General features: G+C 49.1%; 1 protein-coding gene across 1 annotated transcript; it reads left to right on the top strand.

Annotated features, from left to right (window-relative positions):
- The first annotated feature begins 803 nt into the window (after window positions 1-803).
- Window positions 804-24601, top strand: TOP6BL (TOP6B like initiator of meiotic double strand breaks). The gene is made up of 8 exons (XM_067544407.1): window positions 804-837; window positions 7145-7286; window positions 7371-7424; window positions 9108-9217; window positions 10482-10565; window positions 11836-11891; window positions 13516-13587; window positions 24346-24601. Exons 1-8 carry the CDS (start codon window positions 814-816, stop codon window positions 24599-24601), a joined length of 798 nt encoding a protein of 265 aa, XP_067400508.1. The 5' UTR covers window positions 804-813.
- The last annotated feature ends 449 nt before the right edge of the window (window positions 24602-25050 follow it).

Here is a 25050-nt window from a genome sequence, read left to right as displayed (position 1 = left end):
TGGGTTCTCTGCCTGGGTTGGCCACTGGCCTGCTGGGTGAACTTGGACAAGTCACTTCCCTCTCCTTGTGCCTCAGTTTCTCCATCTGTAAAGTGAGGCTCATGATACTGCCCTCCTTTATAAAGCACCAGATAAGAGCTAGGTATCCTTCACACTCCATGCAGGGACAACCATCTCCTACTATCCCAGCAGCAACCTCCCGCCCCAGGGCCAACCTCCCCCAACTCCCAGCTACTTCAGACTTGCCACCGGAGAGCTAGGAGTTAGGGTCTGGAGTGGATTAACTCGGGGGGTTGGTTCTGGAGATTAGGAAGCATGGGGGGCAAGACTGGGGGAGTGGTTGAAAGCTTTGAAGGGGGGTTTCCATGAAGGATCGGGGGTTGGATTAGGGGGAGGGTGCTGGGGGGCTAGCTGTGAGGGGGCTGGGATGTGGGGGATTCAGTGAGGGAGCTGGATCTGGGGTGGAATGGGGGGGTCGGGGGGACAATCTCTGGATGGGGGAAGATGATCAGTCCTGGACAGCTGGATCTGGGGCTGAGCTGTGGGGTTTTCAGTGGGGTGGGGGGCTGACTGGGGTCAGGTGTGGGGGTGGGGTCTGGGGGGCTGTCTCTGGATTTGGAGGGTCAGACCTGGATGGCTGGATCGGAGGGCGGGGCGGGGGGGGCCGCGAGGCGAGTCGGAGGCTGAGTGACGGGGGCAGGCAGAGGGCGGTCGGCGCGCGCTCCCGCGGGGAAGCAGACGGTCGACGCGCGCTCCCGCAGCTCCCTTGGGCGGGAACGAGCGTTACCAGGGCGAGACGGCGACGGCGTTGTAATGGAGGGAGCGGTCACGCGCACGGTGGGTGGCGCGCAAGGGGGTGGAGGGTGGTGTGGGGCTGAGACGAGGGGGTCATTCGGGGGCGCGGGGGGTCAGTTGCGTTGCTGGGTGCAGGGGGGGTCAGTTGAGGCACCAGAGGGTCAGTGATGTCAGTGGGGGGGACGGGGTGTGAGGAAGGTGCCAGGGGGTGGAGGCGTTTCTCCCACTGGCTGTGAGGACAGGTCCCTGGTGTGGCCTCCCCCTCCCCGCTGCCATCCAGCACAGCACTGACCCCTGCCCTCTCTGCACGGGCTGGGGGTGGGGTATCTTCTCTGGCATTAGGCTCTAGGAAGGCCTTTCGGGGTCCCCCACTCCTCCCCCACCACTGAACCTCAACCTGCACCCCCCAGCAAGGGCTCCCCCACACACACATCTCCATCACCCCAGCGAGGCGTTACCCCCACACTCACACATCACCCCCCTGCTGCTAGAGCTGGTGCTAGCCCATTGGGGGTGCTAGGCAGGAATATTTGGGGCTCCCACACTAAAGCAGGAAAGTTCTTATAATAAAAAGCAAATAGATGGCCCCCTTGAGCTGCCCAGGGCCCTAAGCAATTCCTTAGGCGGCTTACGCCTAGCGCCGGCTCTACATGGCCATGTTACCAACCTCTCTGCTGTTGCCACCTAAATTCATCACCCTACTTCTGAAACATGCCCTGCTTTACTGCACCATCAACCTCTGGCTGACTGGCCTTGATGGTGACCATAACATGGCTCGTTGACCCTTCCTGACCGCTTCGGCCAGGCCAGGCTGGACACTATATACTCACTGGCTACTTTGGGGGATTTTTTGTTGGTCTCTTTTGAAAGCAGACAACTTTTCTAAGTGCTTTAAAATCCACATGTTTATTTGGATTGTCTTGAAATTTGCTGTGCCTTGTGAGCACCTGGGATATGGTTAGTGGTTCAAATTTGGGGTCATATGAATGAGGGGTTTCTGACATGAAGTCCCCCCATAAAAATCATGTGGTATCAAAACCCTATGATTCATACGTTTTTTCCACATACCTGAGGCTCAAACTATGGCTCTGATCTTGCCCACTTGGCATTGATCTCGGGTAGTGCATGGCACCCACTCTTTTCTGGAGAAGCAATATTGAAAAGTAATTGAGGGTAAAGCTGGGAACTCCAACATGGGTTGAGCCTGCTACCCACCACCCTAGTGAGCTCTTTCCATCTAAAATCAGTCAGTCCTAGTGGTTAATCCTAAATAGACGTGATCTGTGTATAGACAAGAATGTGATTCTAGCATCCTAGTAAGAAAGGCAGCAACAAACAAGATTCCCAGACTGCAGTGCTCATAGTTTTGATTCTGCTGACAGATCCCTTTTGTGGTCTCAGAGATGAGACAGCGATGTGACTTTTGATGGGAAAACATGATTTCTTCCCATCTTCAGCCCAATTGGAGAGAACTAGCTGTATTTTTGAAATGCAAAAGCATTTATAGACCTTGGAATATTTAGTTGGTTCTGCAGGGGAAATAATTCAGCAGGCTGGGACCAGAGAGCTGCACCTAGGCTGTGCGAGATGAGAATACAGGCTGAGATTTTTAGGAGGGTATAATGATTTTGGGGTGCCCAATTAGACACAGATGAAACAGGTTTTCAGAGGGCAGGTGGCTAGTCCAAGAAAGAGAATGGCCCTGTGGTCAGGGCACTAGCCTGGACTTGGGAGACCAAGACTTAATTCCATGCTTTGCCACAGACTTTCTGTGTGATCTTGGGCATGTTACTTCATCTCACTGATTTGTAGTCAACCATCTGTGCAATGGGGATAATAGCCCTGCCTTGCTGCTTGGGGGATGTGCAGATAAACACACTAGAGAGGGTGATGTGTTCAGATACTGCGGTGATGGAGCCATAGAACTACTTTAGACATCTAGACAAGTGCTCAGGGCTTTCTGAAAAATCAGGTGTCTTAAGCTCAGCATGTCAAACATTGAAGCACCCAAGATCATTAGTAAAACAAATATTACAAAGGCCTGGACAGATCATAATGCTCCTCCTGAGGCTGATGTAGAGGTGGCAGCTTTCAGAATAGAGGACTGTGCTGGTGCAACAGCTCTGCAGAATAACAAGGGACATAGGAAACACCCCCCCCCCCCAGTTTATTATTTCTAATGTGACAGTAGCTCCTAGAAGTCCCAGCTGAGATCAGGACGTCACTGGGCTAGGCATTGTACAACTACATAGTAAGAGAGAGACCTTATCTCAAAGAGCTTACAGTCTAGAAGGATAACAGAGGGGAGAGGAAACAGGAATCAAGTGGGAATTCGCCCAAGGTCAGTGGCAGAGCTGGGGTAACCCTGGTGTCTCCTAAGTCCTAGTCCTGTGCCTGAGGCACTGGTCCATGCTTCTTTCCTGAAATAATTAGAGCCCATAGTTTTCTTTTGCTTGTGCTTTTGTAAGTTATGAGCATCAGAGATGCAGAATCATGAAAGTGAGGTATACGTTTCCTGCATTAATAACTGTGTGTGTGCATGTGCATGTGTGTATTCATGCTGGATGGGCCTTTGAGGGTTGAGAGTAGGATTGATGCTTTTCATGGACTATCCAGGGCTTTAGCAAGTACCTGCAACCTATGGAATCCTGCTGTGTAGGCTGGCAGTGTTATACGGAGTTGGATGCCTATGGCAGAGGGGGTGCCTCTGCACTTAGGAAGGGCATACAGTAAGTAGCACACTGGCTTAAGTCTGAGTTCAGTTCCTGACTTAGCTGTGGATTCCGTATGCGACCTTGGGCAAGACCTTTGTACCTTGCTTCCCCCATCTGTAAACTGGAGAGTATATCTTCCTGCCTCCCAAGGGTGAGAGAAGATCAAATCCGTTAATGGTTGAGATACCATCATGAGTGGGGCTGTAGCAATAGGCTGCTAGCACCGTGTTCTCTCTCCTAGGGTCTATGGATCCCTGTGCCATCAGCTTGAGGATACACACGCTGCACTGACTCAGCATATGTTTGCACTTGTGCCTCAAGCAGCAACTGGAATAGCCTGTTTGGAGCTGGCTGAGCTAGTTCCAGGGAGCCTTTGCTTTTGGGACTGAGCATCTGGGTCCAATCACTGCGGTGTCTATATACACGTAACCACAGTTTATTACATGCCCACCCTGAGAGCCAAGGAAACAGCTGCTGTCTGTCTTTCTCCTCACTGAGCAGAGGGAGATCCCTTTCTGAGTTCCCAGCCCTTCTCTGTAGTAAGGCCTAGAGAAGATGTCAACAGATCCGTGGCTGTAAAGCTGCCTTCCCACTTCTCTGCATGGATTCACGCCTGGAACATCCTTTTCTTTGGCTCTGTTGACATCAGTAGGAATGTTGTCACAGGAGTGGCAGCCTAAGAGGTTGTCGCAGGGGGGATGAGAGAGAGGGCCCAGTGGAGGTTGAGGGGGGGAAGGAAACTGTGGCCTCTTAGAGGTCGCCAGCAGGGATTGAACCCAGGATAGGAAGCACCAGATCTTCCCGCTACAACAGTGGGTAAGAAGGAGGTTGTTCTAATTACTGAGACCACCATGATCACATGAACTCTGCCATAGTATTACCCCAGCACAGTGCCAGCTAAGATGGACTCCTTCCTCCCAGCACAGATCCCCAAACTCCAGGCCTTCACCCTAATCCTGTGTGGCCCCCCACAACTCAAACCTTATGCCCTTCTGTGATTAAAGGCTCAAGAACTGGCCCTTCCAGGATAAGCCAGTTGCCAAGGGGTTAATACAGCAGATCTAGTCGAATCGAAGTGGGTGTTTTGCAACCTCCTGCTGGCTGTGACATCTTCCCAAAGAGGGAGATTGTTTGTGACACTGGCAGAGGGGGGACCTGCCATGAGAGATCTTAATCCACTTTCCATCCTGCTGCAGGGGATTAGGCAGCAGTAGAGTCTGGGATGGGGGGCAGGGGAAGAAAGGAGACTTCTAATCAATGAGCTTTGCCTGTATTTCCCCCCCAGCTGCTTATTGTGTGACAGAGAACTTTTATTTGTTAATAAGGACTTTCTCCCCTTTCCAGCCCAGCATGGATTGGTGTTTGGCTGATTTCCTAGATCCAGCTGCAGGATTATGGGCATGCAGCATTGGTCTATAGTGCCACGGGTGGGGCATGCCCCTACTCCAAAGGGTTTACAACCCTACATGTGGAGCTAGCATCAAAGGGGAACAAGAGATGTGCTGTGAAGGAATAAAGTGTTGAGAGTCAAGAGCAAGAGGCAGCATGACCCTCTGGCTAGGGCACAGAGAGACAGGCAACCAGGACTCCTGGGTTCTAGTCTGGGGCCTAGGCAGGGAAGGGGGACTTCAGTAGGTTAGAATAGGCGAAGCCAGGAGTCAGGACTCCTGGGATCTATTCCAGTTCTGGGAAAGGAGTAGGGTCTAGTGGTCATAGGGGAAGGCTGGGCGTCAGGATTCCTGGTTCAGTTCTTGGTTCTGGAAGGGAGGAGGAGAGGATCTAGTGAGTTAGAACAGGTAGTTGGAAGTCAGGACTCCTGGGTTCTATTCCCAGCTCTGCCACTGACATGCGGCAAATTCCTTCCCTTCTTGGTGCCCCAGTTTCCCCTCCCAGACTGCATCTATTTAGACTGAGCTCTTGGGGGCTTGGCCTGTAGTCCTGCTCTACACGTACATTTATTGTATTAGTATAATTGTTTTGGTTAGGGGTGGGATTTTTTACTAGCATAGTGTGATTCAGTTATGCTGGGATAAAGGTATCTTGTCTTGTTCTAGCTTATTCTCCTCACGAGCTATATTGGTACAAACACATTTACCCTGGGCTGGCTGCATCCACACTAGGTAGGTTTAATGCTTTAACTAGATCAAGAGAGTTAAAGCAGGGCAACTTTTGTGTGCACGCAGGACCTTAATGTGCAGCGCCTAGCACAACTGGGCTCTACTCTCCAGGGGGGCTTGGAGGTGCTACAGTGAGACAAGTAGCCATGGTCACTCAGCTCCGCATGGCTGACTGATCAGAGGCACGGAGAGCCTGTCTTACAAAAGGAAACTTAAAAGAGCTGGTCTTGTCTAGCCTGGCAAAATGAATGAGGAGAGGGGGTCTGATTGCATGAATACATTGCGGGGAGGGAAAAGAGCTGCTGAAGCTCAAGGACAGTGTTGGCACAAGAACAAATGAAGATAAACTGGCCAGGAATCAGTGTCGGCTGAGGAAGAGAAGAAGGTTTCTAACCAGCAGAGGAGTGGGGGGTCTGGAACTGTCTTCTAACAGGAGGAGTGGGGCAAACAACCTGGTTAGTTCTAAGATGGAGCTTGAGAAGTTTATGACCAGGATTCTGGGCCAGAGTTGCCTATGTTATCAGGGGACTGGACTCAGTGACCCAGGAGCTCCCTGCTGTTATGTTCCAAGCACACACACAGAGAAGTTAGACAAAAACATAAATACTCTTGCTGGAAGGCTGCATCACACTATGCTATTTCTTAGAGTTCAGAACAATAACAGAGAAGATCCCAAATACAGGGACAGACAAAGCAGGCTGCACCCTAAAACGGAGAGGCACAATTCACCTCACCTAGCTTGTAGCAGAACTGACTCAGGGCGGGTCTACACTACAGAGTTTTGTCAACAAAAGTCAGCTTTTGTCAACAAAAACAGTGACTGTGTACACAGAATGCTCCTGCCACTGATATAACTCCCTCAACGAGAGGTGTAGGGCTTATGTCTGTGTAGTTAGGGTGACAGAGTGTCAGTGAAGACACTGCGTCCCTTACATCGGCTGTTGGCTGTCATTCTTGTCAATTTCATGGCTCCAAATTGACAAGAAAGCTGGGCTTCTAGAGCCAACCTGCTCCCTGCTGGGCTGGAGAGCTGAGCGGATGGACTCCGCTCCCAGGGAGAAGCCCCGGGTGGCTTCCCCTGGCTCCCAGTGGGGAACGGGGAGGTGGGGGGCAGCCAGGCCTCCAGCAGGGAGCTGCCAGCAGAGCTGAGGGATGGGGCTACCAGCTCCCCACACTGCCCCTCTTAGGTCGGTGGAAGCTCTCCTTCAAGGAGGGTCATGTGGACATCAGCCACTGCAGTAATTAATACGCTTCCCTACAGAGTCCCTTGTCTGCAAGCAAGACCAGGAAACCCTCTAAAAGTTTAGAGTGATAGATCACAATTTTAACACACTTTTCAATACAGTGCCTCGGCCAGCCCTATATCCCTATGTTCAGCCACTCTGACTCTGGCACCTTGATGGGCGTTTTGGCTTTGTCGCTTTTCAGAGACAAGCTGCAGTTTGCTGGGGTTGGTTCCCTGCTCTCGTGCTTTCCCAGGAGGGGCTGGTCCCTTTTTCACGGTTCCTATCATTTCAGATTTTAGAATATCTCATCATTCGCTTAAAGAATGAGGAAGAGAGGCAGCTGAAAGGATTAGTCCTGGAAGGGATAGTGCTGGTTTCCATTGATCTCAGTGAGTCTAGCCATGGCACAAGTCAGCTCCAGTGCACGACAACTAGTGAGTAGAGTGAAACACGAGGGCTCTGCTGTGTCTGTGTTAGTCTCTTGGGTTTAACACTTGCCTTGTATTTTCTTCCTACAGTTGCTGCAGCAGGAAATTTTTGCTCTAAAATCCTCAATGAGCAGATCTGGAAAGGTAAAAAAAAAAAAAAAAAATAGGTTTCCATGGTGGATTCTGGGGAAGCTGTTCCAGTGGCTGATCCTCCTCCCTGTTAAAAATATGGTCCTTTCTACTTTGAGTTCTGCTGTCTGCAGCTCCCAGCCATCGAATCTTGTTCGGCTAATTCAAGAGCCCTCAGTGGGAATTAAACCCTTCCTTGCTGGTGAAATGATGGCTTTTCACACTCAATGGGAGCATTACAGAAGGGAGAATGAGGCTGCCAGATTGGATCAGATCAAGGTCCTTTGGGTGTAATGTCTTTGTGGCACCCTATCACATGCTTCAGGGTATGGAGTGAGAACTGTGGGATGGGCTATTCTGGAGTCACCTGACCATAGGAAACGTTTAATCACCTAGAGCACTGGTTCTCAACCTTTCTGAGCTCAAAGACCCATTTGTAAAACTTTGTGGCCTGTCATGACCCAGACCCCCCACAAGATGCCCCACAGGGGTCCATGCAGGGAATGACTTGGACCTCAGATTCCAGTTGTTCCAGCCAGTTGAATAGCTGGGGAACCACCTTCACTGGCAACTGGGGGGAGGGGTGGTGAGCTGAGACCTCCCCGAAACATATACTATCTTCTCACAGCCCATGGAGAGCAGAGGGTGTGGGGAATTTGGGGGCCTGGAGATGAACTGGTGAGATTGAGGGAGCCTGGGGGTGTAGTGAGGAAGAAGTTGGGGGTTCTTGGGGGCCTGGGCACAGCGCATGGGGGTAATAGGGTAGGGGGATTTGGGGGCAGAAGGGACTGGGGGCGCACTGAAGGAAGATCTGGGGAGCTGGTGGGCCAGAATGAGTGATATGACAGATGAGGAGTTGCCCTCTTTGGGGTAGGGGTATATTGGGGGCCCAGGCTTGGTCTGGCCACCCAAATTTGTGTGAACAGCATTGCGACTTGGTGCATGGGATTGCAGCGCCTCTCACTTAAATTGGACCCAGGCAGCCGGCCTCCCCGTCTTTATGATGGAGTAGTGGCTGGGCCAACCTGAGCAGGGCTGTGACCCCGTGCATCAAGTCACAATGCACAGTGCGTGGAATTGAGCCTAGCTAGTGCTACAACCCTTTGATGCGTTCTGGTGACTCGATTTCATGTCATGACCTATGGGTTGAGAAACCCTGATTTAGAGCTTGTGCCCTAAAGCTAAAGTGTCTCTACACCTAATTTATCTGCAGTGAGATCTGTGTTAATAGAGCACAAGATTGGGCGTCAGGACACTTAGGTTCTGTTCCCAGCCTGCGGTTTGATCTTGGGCAAGCCCATTCCCTTCTCAATGTCTCTGTGTCCCCTCCCATCATGTGTCTACTTAGCTTGCAAGCTCTTCCAGGCAAGGACTGTCTGTCACTGTGCGTCTGTGGAGCTCTCAGCACAATGGAGTCCTTGTACAGTCATCTAGCGAGAGACAGGCTCACAGGCTGAACCGACACAGGGCATGAGGGCAAAGAGAAGGACTAAGAGGAGCAAAGACTTGCCCAAGGTAACACAGGAAGATAGTGACAGCTGGGAATAGAACCCAGGAGTCCTGGCTCATGCCCTACTCACAAAGGCACCACTGTGCCTCTGTGGGAGCCAGTACTTTTAATTGGTTTCGGTAGCATGGAGCGTTAGATTGAACTAGTTTGTTCTGGCACATCTGACCCAAAATCTCTCCCTTGTGCAGAAATGGACGGGATGCTGGCTGAGCTCTCTGTGCCCTGGACCAGGACTCGGACAGCCGGTGGATGTAGCCACGAGCCCCTGAATTCTACCCCACTCCAGCTGGCCTTCAAGGTTTGACTTTCCTGCTCACTTGTCAACTTCTCAGTCACTTCCAAGTATCCTATTTGCACCCAAAGTGGCGCCTGACCTTGCCAGGTGCTGTATGCCTCCTGGGAGACGCCGAATACCCTTGGCTTGACTCCTGTGGAAGTTGATAGCACGTCACACCCTGCAGGATTGGGCCCCCAGAGATTAAAGACGAGCCAATTATTTGTATTAAGGTAACACCTACAGACCTCAACCAGGACTGAAGTCCTTTCATGCCGGGCGCTGCACACACTCTGATTGAGATCAGGGCTCCCATCGTGCCGGGCACCGCACACTCCCCAACAACTATCTCATTTGGGATTATCTTCAGTGCCCGGCACAGTGGGCTGCCGATCTCAGCTGGGCCCTCGAGGTGTTACCATAGTACAAATGATATCTTTCCTGAAGCAAATAACCACTTTCTAGTGGAGGTAATCTCGGCTGATGAATGTGTGACAATGGTGCTAAGACTGGAACTGGGACCCCTATGATACGCCCCACAACCAGCAGCTCCAGAGTCACAAGGCACTGGAGCTCAGCTGTTCTGGAATCTAGGCCATTTATTTAGGTCCCTAAATATAAATGGAGCAGACTGATTTCCTGTGGCAGTCAGTGCTCCCAGCCCCTGCTGTCATCAGTAGGAATTGGGGGTGCACAGAAATAAGGCCATGGGTGCCCCACTTCAGGCACCCATCTGAGAGCACTGACCCACATGTACATGGCTCTAGCACAGCTTCGACTGCTCTTGAAGACACTGAAATCAAGACTTAGAGCCAGATGCTTGTTCCTGATCCAGCTTCATTCAATTGGCTAGATTCTGGCCATAACTCTGTCAACATAAACCAAGCAGTCGCCGCGCCAGCCAACCCTGGCATTGGGGGCAGGCTATAGACACGATGGAATTGAATGAAATTATGCTGACTCCTCACTGGTATATGTTAGATCTGTTCTCTTGGTTGCTCTAACTGATGCTGGAGCTGGGCTGACTCTGGATCAAGAAGCTGATTATGGTTGCCTGACTCTGTGCTGGCTTGGTCCCACAGAGCTCAGACTCAGGGGAGAATTGAGCCCTTTTATTAATTAGGAAGCTTATTTTGCCCGCTAATGGTGACGTCCCTCTCATTTCGGTCCCCCCGTGCAGTGCTCCTGTTTCTATCCCTAGCGGTTTTGCCGCAACCTTGCAAGAAGCAGTCAAAGCCACGGTTGTATTTTAGGGCATGGAAAAGCAGCTTCTTTGTTTTATCCTCAGCTCCATGAAAGGCCTGGGGTTCTGATGATGGACTGTCTGGCAATAAAACAGCTCATGCATAAGATCAGCATGGTGCACCCAAAGGTAACGCCACCTTTCAATGCTGGCACTCTGGTTTGCAATGACACTAAAGCCCCTTTGCGCTGCTGTGGGGAGAAACATTCCCCTGAAAGCCCCCTCTGACCTGTGCAAAGGGCTCCCCTAGTTGGCATAAGGGCTTACTTTTGGCCCGACCCCCCGAGCAGTGGGAATGTAACTGGACCTCATTGTACAATGGGTATTCTGGGAAGCAGAGCAGCCCTGAAACTACTCTAACTTCCAGGGGTTGAGCTATACAGCCTCAGAGTACAGGTAGAGCAGCTGCGGTTTAAAGCTCCCTTCCCTCCACACCTGGCAAACAGGGCCTGTTTTAATTGCTCTTTATAGCATATGTGTAATCCCTGGGCAAATTTACATTCGTTGGTACAGCTCCATCAGCTCCCACACAATTATTCCCACAGTGAACTTGCCCCACTGCCTGTCTGTTGGGCAACGCCCCTTTGGCTTTGTCATTTCAGCTGGTTTCCCTGTTCCATGGCTGGTTTAATTGTTGTTCATTACTCTGTCGGAATGAATTCTCCTACAAGCTTGTGTTATAGCCCATCATTATCCCCTTCCCTTTCCCCAGACTACAGTCCATTCACTGGGCCTCTGTGCTAGACTCCTCTTTTGCACAGGGATGTATGCCAGTTTCTGTGACTGCACCAACCTTGTCCTGGCTCTTCTCCCCTCAAACGCAGATCTCTTGGGCTTCCTCAGATGGGCTCGCAGCAGCAGGAATTGAATCCTGCACCTTGTGCTTTGCAAGCAAGAACTGAACCACGGCTTTTTGAGCTGAAGGATCCAGTTCCTAGTGCCAAAAGGACATAGCAGACTCAAACCCCTCCACAGGGCTGCAAGAAGAAAATGGGAAGTGGAGGGTACACAATAGGCTGCCTGCCATGTGGTCTGGCCCTGCTTGGATCAGGTCTAAGACATGCAGGGTTCCACATGCCCACACAGGGCAGCAAGGGTGCCTAAGGAATGCTTTTGCTCCCCTGTGTAGGCTACTCATATTGCTGGAGCCCACCCAGCTGGGGAGCACTCAGCCTTGTCGGTGCTTACCATGCCAGTCAGTAAGTGGGCAGAGCAGTGGCTAGCACAATAGGGGTCCTAATCTCACTCAGGTCTTTGTGTCACCAGGCACAATGGGGGGACCTGATCTCAATTCTGGTCTGTGCAGAGGCCGGCCTAGCGGGGTCCCCCAGTATCGGCTGGGGTCTGCGCAATGCCCAGCATGACGTGCTGACTCTCCTGTTACCTTGTTAATTTGCAGATCAGATTCCATTACTGCGTGAACGTGAATGGCGCTGTGTCTGCGGAGACGTACTGGTGAGTAAGCGAGTGATTGGCATGCCCGTGTGACAGGTGGTGGAGCATTTACGAGACTGGGCTACTTGGGCACTTCATGCAGGCCAGCACTCATAGGCACATAGGCATTGCCAGGTCATGTAGTCCAGTATCCTGTCTCTAAGTGCCCAACGCCCGATGCTTCAGAGGAAGGTCTAGCTATAGTGACTATGCGTGGGCAGGACAAGCCAGGCAATGTTTCGAGGAAGGTGCAAGAAATGCACAGTAGGCACATGTGGGACAATTTGCCCCCAAACAGCTGGGCCATGTCTACACTACGGCGACTATAACGGCATAGCTGCATCGCCATAGGGGGATTAGTGTAGGAACACCACCTCCCAAAGCAACAGTAGCTAGATTGACAGGAGCATTCTTCCATTGACCTAGCTGTGTCTACACTGGGGCTCAGGTCAGCATAGCTACATTGCTCAGAGTGGTGGATTTTTTGCAGCCCTGAATGACATAGCTATATTGACCTAAATTTTAAGTTCCAGAGGGGTAGCCGTGTTAGTCTGTATACAGCAAAAACAATGAGAGTTCTGTGGCACTTTAAAGACTAACAAATTTAATTTTTGTAGGCAAAATTTTGCCTACAAAAATTAAATTTGTTAGTCTTTAAAGTGCCACAGAACTCTCGTAAATTTTAAGTATAAACCAGGCCTTGTCTCACCTTGATCTCTAGTAGTTAGAGATTGGCTTAAACTCTGAGAGAGGAGGTTTAAATATCCCTGCCAAAATTGTTGACCTTCTCTAAGTCTGTGTCCGTGTGGATCCTGCTCATGGTGCATATGTGTCGCATGTGCGTCAATGCACCATAAGCAGAGTCAACATGGACTAAACATCTGGAAGAACCACAGTTTTGCAAAGTAAGCAGGCATTCTTTCTCCCTTACAATGTGTACTGGGTATATTCTTGATCTCGTTATAAGCATCTGATCCCTGTTTGAATCGCGCTCAGTTCTTAGCCGCAGCACAATCCAGTGGCAGTGAATCCCACAGGCTGATCACACGTGTGAAAAAGGATTTCCTTTTATTGGTTTGAATCTCCCACCTTTCACTCTCACCAAATGTCCCCTTGTCCCTGTATCATGAGACAGAGAGAACAGAAGCGCCTGTTCTCCCTTCCCTAGACCAGCCATTATGATAGAATTTTCTCATCTTTGTTTCCTTTCTGAGGGCTTGTCTACACTCGCGGTTATGCCGGCAAAACTTTGTCATTCTGGGGTGTGAAAAAACCCACCCCCGGAGCGATATAAGTTTTTCTGGCATAAATGTGAGTGTGGACAGCGCTATGTCGGCGGGAGATGCTCTCCGCCGACATAGTGGCTGCCACTCGTTGAGGTGGTTTTATTATGTCGGCGGGAGAGCTCTCTCCACTGACATAACATGGCTACACTCATGCTTATGCCAGCAAAAGTTACATCGCTTGGTGTGGGGGCGGGTTTCACACCCCAGAGTGACAAAGTTTTGCCGGTGTAACTGCGAGTGTAGACAAGCCCTGAGATAAGGGTGGGAAAAGCTGAGTGAGTTGCCGTATTTAAAAATTATTTGGTGATACTTGAAGGTTACTGGGTTAAAATCCTGTCTTTTTAATTTCTACTCTTTAGTGGAGAGAAGAGAGAGAGTATGTGTGTACTGAATGGAATAAAGCTCCTTACTGACCGGAGACACTATGTAAGGTAAGAGACAACTTGATCACAGCCTATAAATACCAACCTAGGGAGATGATTTCTGGTAGCAGACCTCAGAGACAAAGGCAGAATAAGTTCCAAAGGCTGGAATGAGGTGCACATTTTTAACAGGGAAGGAAATTAACCATTGGGAAACCTGACCTACAGACAGAGTGAATTGTTTATCAAGACTAGATGTCTTTCTGAAAGCTCCACTGTAGCTCAGCCACCAGATCTGGGCTGGATGCAGGAATCACTGGGTGGGGTTCTGTGACCCAGGATATATAGGAGGTTGGACTGCACTACAGGCCTTTTTGGCCTTCAAACCTCTGAGTCTTTCAAATAGCCCGAGTGCTGTGTTACGTCAATTGACATACTAGTTATTGACTGGACTCTGTCTCGATCTTGATTCAGAGCTCCAGGTGCTGCCATAAAACCAATAATGGTTTAAATGATAATATTTCTAGTGTCATCATCCTACAAGTTCTACATTTGTCCAGAGAGGTTTCCTGGAAAAACTGTTATTATTACAGTAGCACTTACAGGTCCCAGCCAAGATCCTACCAAGATCCGGGCACCCATTGTGCTGGATACTGATGGAGATCGGGGATCCTGTGATACCTGGCACTGCACATGCACATGGTGTGAGACAGTCCCTACATATAGAGTCACAGCATATGAGGAAAAGCAGAGGGCAGAGATGGGAAGAGACTTATCCAGGGTCAGATCACACAGCAGGTCAGTGCCTGAGCTAGAAACAACCCAGCTGTCCTGAATCTCAGTTCAGTGCCCTCACCACTAGACCACACTGCCTCAGACAAGACCTGAATTTCTAATGTGAAGATACACACACACACAAGAAGTGTTATTCCTTCTGTATTTAGATTCTAAACTCTTTGGGGGCATGGATCATCTCTGTTGTGTATTTATAAACGCAATGGCATCCTGGTCCATGATGGGGACTCCTAGGTGCTATGGTAATACAAATAATAAATAATCATAATGTATACATTAGGGAGAAGCAATCTCCAGAAAGGGAACAAAGCTGTGTTCTTTTCCATTGGCCACTGCCTGGGTGCACAGTGGAGCGGGGTTGCTATCACCATACAGATGGCCTTGCAGTGTGGTGAATTCTCCATCTTGTGGAGTCTCTAAATCCACAGTGGGCATCTCTGTCCATGATACTCTCTAGCTCAGCTGCAAGTTATGGCCCATGGGAGTTGGGACGCAGGGGCTCAGCCTAGATTATCTAATGGGCTCCCTATTGCCTTTAAAATCGATGAGCTTCCACCATGGGCAGAGTTAGGAGTGAAGACCAGGCAAAGAGAGGGTTAAATCAGCAAGTAAACCAGCAGCACCACAGGTCAGGAGCCTGAGCCCTGGCTGGAAGCTAAAGAGCTGTGTGCTTTAATCAGCTAACCACAAAACCTCACAGACGCCCAGGTTACCTCACTGGAAAAGTACTGAGTTCGAAAGGACTGGGAACAGAGGAATGTTAGTTCTTCTTCGACTGTGCACGTGTGCATTCCACTCTAGGTGTGTGCACACCCTGAGCACAGTCGCTGGAAATGTTTTCACTCAGTGGTACCTGTCGGGGCAGCTCAAGCGCCCTCTGCTGCCATGCACTTATAGCGCCAGTATAAAGTGCCCAGCTGATCCCGTGCCCCCTTAGTTCCTTCTTGCTGCCCGTGACGGTTGCTGGAACTGCTATCCTTGCTCTGGCAAGCTCGCTCAGCTCTTGTATCTGTACATACTTAGTTGTGGTCAGGTTTAGTGACGTTCTGTAACTTGGTGTCTTAGTGGAGTTTGGTCTGTTCCCCAATGCTGAGGCATGCCCTGGTTGCCGGATTTAAGCCCTGAGCTTCCTGCAACAAGATGACCCGCACTCAAGCTGCCTGAAGTGCCTGGGAGAAGCTCACGTTGGGAACGGTTGCCAGACCTGCAGAGACTTTAAGCCTTGCACGAAGAAGGACTGGGAGGCCAGGTTGAAGATTTTGCTCAGGGAGGCGGCGCTGAGACCTCCATCTGAGCCAGCCCGGTTGGGCTCGGCACTGAGTGCTTCAGCGTTGGTAAGGAGTTCTGCTCCTACCGTACCGGAGTTGCAGCACCCATTGCCAACGCCTAGGAAAAGGCACAAGAAGCAATCAGCCGAGAGGGGACAATCCCCAGCACTGAAGATGGCCTGTAGAGTAGAGTGCGATCTAAATCAGAGCACACCTCTGTCTCAGTACCGCAGAAGTCAACACCATTGACACTGGCACCTGCACAGGCACCGCTGACTCCAGTTCCAGATGAGCTGTCTACATCTGCGGCACAGAGCAGCACCAACGCTGCCAGAGACCACCTCTTGCTGTTGATACCAGTATCCCGGCAGTACAAGAGTTGGTGTTATCAGTGCCAGCAGTCAGGAGGGAGCCCATTGGTTCTGGTCAGCGTTCAGCACCTGCCCTTCAGTACCATCAAAAGGGAAACTGGCTGTGCTTGTCTCGGTGCAGACATCTCCATCTTGGCACCAGTCTCCGCCACTAGCGGGAACTGCACCACTGTGGTCACTGGACAGAGAGTCGGAGGTCGAGTTTCACTCCTCCCATCTGAAGAGTCATTCCTGCTACCCCCCCAGGCAGTTCTACCCTTCCGTGAATCTGGGCACAGGAGTACCATTGAGTGCATGGCCAGGAGGTCACTGGGGACCTATGCCGGTTCAGTGGCCCTTTTGGAACCTGTGGGTGTTTCTCCCAGTTTCCAGGACTTGTTCCAGGCGCTCCTATTTGGTGGCCTCAGAAATGGGGGAGCGACATCATCTCATCGGGCAGCACCGGGTCCAGACTCCGGTATCGAGCCCCGTACCACATTGCAAGACTAGGCTCAGCGGAATCCTGCAGAGGCAGAAAGGGAGGAAGAGCTTCCACAGCCAGTGCTGGCCGTCCCCTCCTCCCCCGACGAGGCAGTCTCAGGAGGAGGCATGTCGCCTTCTCCAGATGACTATAAGGCTCACCAACAGTTGTTGAAGAGGGTAGCCTTAAATCTCGGCATACAGGTGGAGGCAGTGAAAGTCCTCCCATAGCTTAATTGACCTTTTTAGCTGCCGTGGGCCTGTAGCCCTGCCTCTCAATGAGGCCATTATGGACCTTGTGGCAGACCCCTGCATCCCTACCGCCCAGGTCAAAAAGGGCCAAGTGAAAATACTTTGTTCCTGCCCAGGGTCAGAAGTTCCTTTACACCCAGCCCCTGGGATCCCTGGTGGTATCAATGAGAGAGAAACAGAGTCATCGGGTGCCACCCCAAAATCAAATGTCTCAAAGAAATTAGATTTGTTTGATAGGAAAGTTTACTCTATTGAGGGGTTACAACTCAGGATTGAAAACCATCAGGCACTGCTTGACAAGTATGATTTTAACATGTGGGACTCTGGGCAGAAGTTCAAGGACTTGCTTCCACAAAAAAACAAAAACAAAATCCCAAAACCCTGACATGCCTGGTTCTCCAGGGTTCAAGCGGTGCCTGACCTGCAGGCTCTCCATTCCACTTTCAGATGGTCACGTTCAGTGGGTCCGTTGCCTGGGTGTATCATATATTCCCCAGAAGTGCTCATATTGCCCCAACTTAAAGGCGAGAGCAAGGAAGGCTAGAGACCTTCAACTAAAACTCCTAATGATGGAGAAATCACTGAGACCCGCATCGGAATCTGAGCCAAGACCCCCTCCTGGCCAACGGTCACCATCGGCAGTCTCTGATACAGGGCTAGCCACCAAAATGCCTACCAAAGAGCCTGTGCTGAAAAAGACTACAAAAAAGCTCCTCAGCTTCACCTCAGAGGGAACTGACCAAGAAAAAGTGTTCCTTGGCCATGGAAACTTCATTGGTATCTTTGGTACCAAGCTCTTGGGACTCTGAGATTCCGGGACCATCAGGTACCGCCAGTACCCAGACAGCGAAAGACCCTAAGAGGGCAAGCTCTGAGAAGAGCACTAAGGGCAAGGAGAAGCCCACAGCCTCAGTACCCACAGAGCCGAAAAGACACTCAGCACCGAGTACCTTAACTGTACGGCAGTTGATGGCACCACCTATGGTACCAACAAAACCCTCAGCACTGACAACAACTACATCAGTACCACCATCTACACCAACAGCGATACTGTCCCTCCCGGTACTGCAACAGTTTCTGAGACAGAGATGTCTGATAGTCTCAGCAACTCCCGAGTCCCCTCTCTTTGATATTGATGTCACTCCATCGCACTTGGTACTGAGCCGCATCATCACACCACCCAGCTCTGTCCTCCACTATCCAGCGATGATGAGGAGGAAGGACAAATATACTCACCTTGTCACTCCTCCCCCACTCATTCATCCAGACCAGGGCCATCTTATCACACCACGTCTCGAGCACCCATTTGGCATGGGCATCCATGCATGCCCTCACCATACCATTCCCACCCCAATGGCAATATTGGGATTCCTGGACCATGGACAGGGCTCAACATCCAAAGACCCTAAGCCACCAAGATCTAAGGAACTAGACTCTCCAATAATAACTGCACCAGTTCCCTCAGAACTACAAGAGGAAGTAGTTGAAGACACTGAGGAAGTCTCTGATCATGAAGATTCCTCTCCACTGGATTTGTCATCATCTTCCCCGGATGAAACCATAATGCCCACTACCACAGGGGATGACTTCAAGCAATTCCAGGACCTCTTCAAAAAGGTGTCACGGGCTCTCGACATATCCCTTGAAGAGGTACTTGAGTCATGACACAAATTGTGCGACATACTTCAGACTGCTTCCTCTTCCAAGATAGCATTGCCCATTAATGAAGCCATCATGGAACCAGCCAAGATGATATGGCAGATAACCGCAACAGCACCCCCTTCGTGCAAGAGGTCAGACAAAAAATATTATGTCCCCTTCAAAGGCAGTGAATTCTTGTTCTCACACCCGACACCAAACTCTTTAGTAGTGAAGACAGTAAATCAGAGGGAGAAACAACACCATAGCAGGACAACCCCATATGATAAGGACTGGAAGGGATTAGACCTCTTCAGCCGCAAGGCATACTCTTCCGCAATATTACAATTCTGAATAGCCAATTATGAGGCTCTTTTACTGAAATACACTCACACAATCTTTTCCAAACTGGTGGATTTTATTGATAACTTGCCAGAAGACAAAAAAAATCAATTCAGGGCCAACATCACTGAGGGCTGCCTCATCACCCCCATTGCATTGCAGGCCTCACTTGACTCCGCTGACACAGCTGCACGTTCCATGGCCACATCAATAGTCATATGTCAGGCATCATGGCTTCATCTTTCAGGTTTTCCCAAAGAGGTACAGTTGACAGTGGAGGACTTGACAGTGGAGGACCTGCCATTCAAAGGCCCAAAGTTGTTCGTGTTAAAAACAGACAAGTCTCTTCACACCCTCAAAGACTCATGGGCAATACTAAAATCATTAGGAATTTACACATCTGCAAATAAAAAGAAACAAGGAAGGTTTTATACTCAAAAGATTCTGCCCACCATATGCACAACCTCACAGGCAGTATGGCCAGAGGCATAAACAACATCAAATCAGGAGACGCCAAATGCCAAACCAATCTTCGACACCTCAGCAATCCACATCTAGACAACAATTTTGAAGGTGTGGTCAAGAACATGAGACAGCCCAAAATGCTACCACTGGAAACACATATAATCTCCACACATTTGGAGACCAACTGTCATCGTTCCAACAGGTCTGGAAAAACATCACAGCATACAGATGGATTCTGGAAATTATAGAGACTGGTTACTCCATTCCCTTTAAATCAATCAGGATTCAAACGGACAATATGACATGCATGTTTTACATAAACTGCCAAGGGGGTGCAAGATCGCTCTCCCTATGCAGAAAAGCAGTACATCTCTGGAACTGGTGCATCAGCCACAACATCTACATAACGGCATCATACCTTCCAGGCTGCCAGAACACAACAGCGGATGCAATGAGCAAAGCCATGAATGGGAAATGGACCCGGAGTCCTTAACACGATATTCAGCCAATGGGGATTCCCTACAATATACCTGTTTGCAACAGTACAAGTACAAAACACCAAGTGCCCACAATTCTGCTCCAGAGCAGGACTGGGTCCAAACTCCTTAGGTGATGCTCTATTCATCAAGTGGGACACACCCCTAATATACGCATTTCCACTCATACCACTATTAGCCCGGTCCATTCACAAAATCAGGAATCGTCCCGATAGCTCCTACGTTGCCCAGACAAACCTGGTTTCCTTACCTTTCACAAATGGCAGTGTGTCCACCAAGAAGCATCCCTCAAATATCTCATCTCCTCTCTCAGGATGCAGGACACATCCATCATCTCAACCTGACGGTCCTGCACCTCAACGCATGGTTACTTCATGGCTCACAGAAAGCGAAATAGCCTGCTCAGATGAGGTAAAAGACATCCTATTAAATATCAGAAGACCAAACACAAAAAAGACATACATCCACAAATGGAAAAGATTCTGCACATGATGCCACAACAAACAACGTATTTCAAATTCCTCCCAGTTACCACAATTACTAGAATACATATTGGAACTAAAAAAACAGGGACTTGCCACAAGTTCCATTAAAAGTAGACTGAGCAGCTATTACAGTGTTCCATGATAAGGTGGACAGGACCACCATATTCACCCACCCACTAACGCAACGATTCCTCAAGGGCATCAGAAACACCTACTCAGAGACCAAAACCCCAATTCCAATGTGGGACCTTAACTTGGTTTTACACAAACTCATGGAACCCCCTTTGAACCACTTGCCATGTGCTCCTTGCTACATCTTTCCATGAAGGTTGCCTTTCTCACTGCTATCACATCATCTAGAAGAGTAGGAGAACTGGGTTCACTAATGGCTTAACCTCCGTACACAATTTTCTTTAAAGTCAAGGTCACCCTGAGACCACATCCAAAATTTCTACCCAAAGTTGCATCATCCTTTCACTTAAATGAACCCATTCAATTACCTGCATTTTTCCCAAAACCTCACGCGGATAAGAGAGAAGCCATGTTCCACACTCTCAATGTCATAAGAGCACTATCCTTCTACCTAGATAGAACAAAATGTTTTAGAAAATCACCTAGACTCTTTATCTCTACAACAGAGATATCAAAGGGAGAGACTATCTCAAAACAGAGGGTATGTCTACACTGATTCCGCTGCGTTGGGCTCCACGAATCGATGCAATGGAGACCCGCACAATCGATCCTGGAAGTGCTCTCCAGCCAACACAGTAAATCCACCCCACCCCTCAAAAAGAGAAACGCTGCGTCGACCAGAGGGTGTTTCCTGTCAACGCAGTGCAGTGAAGATGCTGCAGTAAGTGAAAGTTAGTAAGTTGACGGGAGATACGCAAGTCTTAATACATAACTTGCATATCTCCCGTCGATGCCTCCGGCAGTGTAGACCAGGCCAGAGACTATCCAAGTGGATATCAGGATCTATTCACTTCTGTAACCAAAAACCTCAATGACAGGCCTCAAAAGGGACCTGCACACATTCCACAAATAGCAGTCAACATCCATGGCCTTCCTCAACAGTGTATCCATTTCGGACATTTGTAAAACAGCCACTTGGGCATCTACCTACACGTTTTCAAAACACTATGCTATAGAACAGCAATCATCCTCAGATGCCCTATTTGGACTCACAGTCTTATCAACCATACAGAGCACAACTCTGAAGCTCCTCCCTTCCAGTGAGGGGCACTGTGCAACAGTCATCTAAAGTGGAGCACCCACAGAGACACTTCTCAAAGAAGGTTACTCACCTTGTGCAGTAATTGAGGTTCTTCAAAATGGTTTTCCCTGTGGGTGCTCCATTACCCTCCCTCCTCCCCTCTATTTTGGAGTTATAAAAATATAATGAAATACGCACCGCACTAGAGATGGCACCGCACTAGAGAAGGAACAGAGAGACGGTTGGTTGCATGGCACTATGTAACCACCAAAAACAGCACAAGGTGGCGACAGCACATGTGCAACTCAACCGGACACTGCTAATGTAAATCTCCAATCTCACGCTCAGGGCGTATGGACACCTAAAGTGGAGCATCCACAGAGACAACCATCTCAAAGAACCTCAGTTACTGCACAAGGGTGAGTAACCTACTCTTCAGTCTTAGAGCTCTGTGCCCTCACATCAGAGCCTCCATACACATTCTTTAAAGATAAGGTGTATTTACATCCTCAGCCCAGTTTCCTCCCAAAAGTGATTTTGCAATTTCATAGCAATCAGGCAGTCTACCAACCTGTTTTCTACCCGAAGCCACATGCAAATAGGAATGAACAATGCCATCACTCATTGGACGTTAGATAGTCCTAACTTTCTACATAGAAAGGACTAAACCATTCTGAAAGTGCACTCAACTGTTCATAGCTGTAGCTGACAGGATGAAGGGTCTCCCAGTCTCTTCACAGACAATTTCATCCTGGATTACTTCATGTATTCGCCCTTGTTATGATCAAGTAGGTGTTTCGCCATCAGCTAACTTGACTACTCATTCCACAAGGTTGCAAATCAACCTTAGCAGCATTCCTAGATGGATCCCTATTCAAGACATTTGTGAAGTAGCGACCTCATCATCGGTGCACATGTTCTCCTCCTATCACTCAACAGTCCAGAGATAATGCCAAATTTGGTCAAGCTGTTCTGCAGTCAGTGTGTCCATGCACGCTGATCCCTCCACCTATTCAACTGCTTGGGAGTCACCTAGAGTGGCAGCACATGTGCAATCACTTGAACTAAGAAGAAAAAACAGTTACTAACCTTCCGTAACTGTTGTTCTTCAGGATGTGTTACATATGCCCATTCCACGACCCACCCTCCTGCACTTCTACATCGGAGTTTTCTGGAAAGAAGGCACTGAGGGGGTGCAGGATCGGCTGGGTGCTTTATACCAGCGCTATAAGTGCATGACAGCAGAGGGTACTTGAGCCACCCCAATGGATACCACTGAGAGAAAAAATTTCCAAGGACTGTGCTTCCACCTAGAGTGGAATGGACATGTGCAAGATATCTGGAAGAACAGCAGTTACAGAAGGTTAGTCTATTTTTATGCTATACCTACTATGCTCTAGCGCCATCTAGCCAGCTACTAAGGTAATGCTCTCCCTCTACTGGAAGCCCCAATTTAGCAAAGCACTTAAATATGTGCTTAAATCCTATTATGGTCAATGGGACTTATGCACACACTTAAAGTTAAGCACTTGCTTAAGTCCTTTGCTGACTGCTGGGCCCCATCCTGAAAACACCTATGCATATTACAGAAGTTGTGTGTAAAAAGCAATATCTATGTGTGTATGTGTGTTCACACAGGAAGAGAGCTGGTCAGAAGCCAGAATTTCTGTTCCATGTGAAATGGAGACATTTCTGGAGAGAAACTCACTCCAAATCTGAATGAGAAGCTGAAATGTTAAAACTTCCCATGAAAGAAAACTTCTGAATCAGGACCGTCAGCAAGTTCTGTTTGCATCATGTCAAATTGCTTCATTTTATAATGTCAGAGTTTCATTCTGATAAGGTATGTCATTTTGACTTTATTGCTTTGATTCATTTTGTTTAGACTTTTGTATTATTTTAAAATTAATGTATTTAATATTTTAATGTAATAGTCAAACAAAATGAATCAAAACAATAAAGTCAAAATCACACATTTTTACTGTATTGAAAGAAAAGGTTTTGTTGTTGGAATGACAGGAGAATACCATAAAAATATCATTGAAATTGACACGCTGCTGCAAAAACATTTTGATTTCAACTAAACTGCATGTTTCAACAGAAAACAATTCCATCAACAAGATTTTGACCAAGTGCTATTGTCTAGTTAGTACATATATGACGTTTGCCACCTAGTGGTATGTATGAATTATAGCATCGGTTGTATTGTTTGTCTGCTTATTATGGGTTCAATAAAGATGTTGTTATGATTGTGAATGGCTTCCATTCCTGCAGGCCAGTTTATAATGCAGTACATGCTTAGCTTTACCCATGTGAGGCCTACTGATGTCTAAGGGCTCATGGGTGTAAGTGTTTTTATGCTCAGAGCCCCAGACCTGTCCATGCCCAAACCAGAGCCCTGCATGCTCTGCCCAAACCAGGTGGGTTATGGGAAGCAGTTGCCTCCCTGCCTGCAGGGACTGTAGTGGAACACAGCCTCCTGCGAAAGCAGCCAGATTGGATTCACATTATAAGCCAAATGCCTTTTAAGGAGTGTGCACTGTTCTGCCTGCAGGAATGGGAGGAGGCTTGCTGTCGCAATCCATCTTCCTCAGAGGGGATGCAGCTCAGATGGCAGTTATTTGTTACAGCATCATTCCAGAGGCCCAAATGAGATTGGGCCCCCTCATTAGTGCTGGGTGCTGCACAGACTCTGCCTGAGATTGGGGCCTCCCCTTGTACCGGGTGCTGGACCCACCCCAAATTAATATGGGCCCTATTATGCCAGGTGCTATGCAGATCCTGCTAATCTTGGTCAGGATCTGTGCAGCACCCAATGTGATGGGGTGCCTGGTCTTGGTACAGGAACCTGCACAGCACCTGGCACAACGGGAGCCCTGAACAATACAGGTGCCAGTGTAAAATCAGTAATAACAGCTGGATCATTGCTCCTTGTCTGGTGAAGACTAGAGATCAGATAACAGCGTAGATGGGTTATTGATCTGGTCTGTTGCAGCAGTGCCTCTGTTCTTGTTTCCTTTTGTTTATTTCTGTCCCACATAGGGTTGTGGACCGGTTGGTGTCCTGTGGAGCTAACTTGCTTTGTGACAAAATCCACCCTGTGCTGGGCAGGACTGTCCGTCTCCTGATTCCCCACGAAGTTGCTGAAACTGGCTTCACCGGGGAGCTGGAAGTCACGCCAGCTGCCGCACTGTGCCCCTGCCTGAAGCTGTATCCCAATCAGCCCGCTAAGATAGCTGCTGTCTCCATATCCTTTACCAGAGGAAATATTTCCACATGGGATGACCAGGGCTTCTGAGGGCCTCGGGCCTGCTGCACAGCAGTGAATTGCACCAGAGAGGGATGCTCGAAACACAGAAGTCCCTTCAGCAGGAGCCATTGTAAGAGAGCAATCTAGCACTCAGCTTTGTATTTGTCCAAAGTGCTTATCTGGCCCCCATCACTGTAGTGTCAGAGCACCTCATACTCTTAAATGTATTTATCCTCCCAATTCCCATGGAAGGCAAGGCAGTGTTATTACTCTCCTTGTACAGCTGGAGAACTAAGGCACAGAGAGGCTAAATGACTTGCCCAGGTCACCCAGGGCATCCATGGCAGAGCAAGAACTTGAATGTGTGTCTTCCAAGTCTCACATTAGCTCCCTCTCCACCGCATTGTTCTTCCTCTCAGACAGGTTCCTGAGCCACTTTGCCCTATTGCAATTTGCACTGGTCACAATTAATGGAGAAGTCAGTTTTAGCTCTTGTG

Source organism: Emydura macquarii, unplaced genomic scaffold (assembly GCF_026122565.2).
Source record: "Emydura macquarii macquarii isolate MOO-44397 ecotype Brisbane River unplaced genomic scaffold, CSIRO-AGI_Emac_v2 contig_968, whole genome shotgun sequence".
Classification (NCBI taxonomy): Eukaryota; Metazoa; Chordata; order Testudines; family Chelidae; genus Emydura; species Emydura macquarii.
The sequence above is the reverse complement of the archived record's forward strand: the minus strand, read 5'-3'. Positions and strand labels throughout refer to the sequence as shown.

Coding starts and splice junctions, on each gene's coding strand:
- TOP6BL (XM_067544407.1), top strand. CDS start 814: ATGGAGGGAGCGGTCACGCGCACG. Junction 7,425..9,107: donor CAATGAGCAGATCTGGAAAG/GTAAAAAAAAAA, acceptor TCCCTTGTGCAG/AAATGGACGGGATGCTGGCT. Junction 13,588..24,345: donor GACCGGAGACACTATGTAAG/GTAAGAGACAAC, acceptor TGTCCCACATAG/GGTTGTGGACCGGTTGGTGT.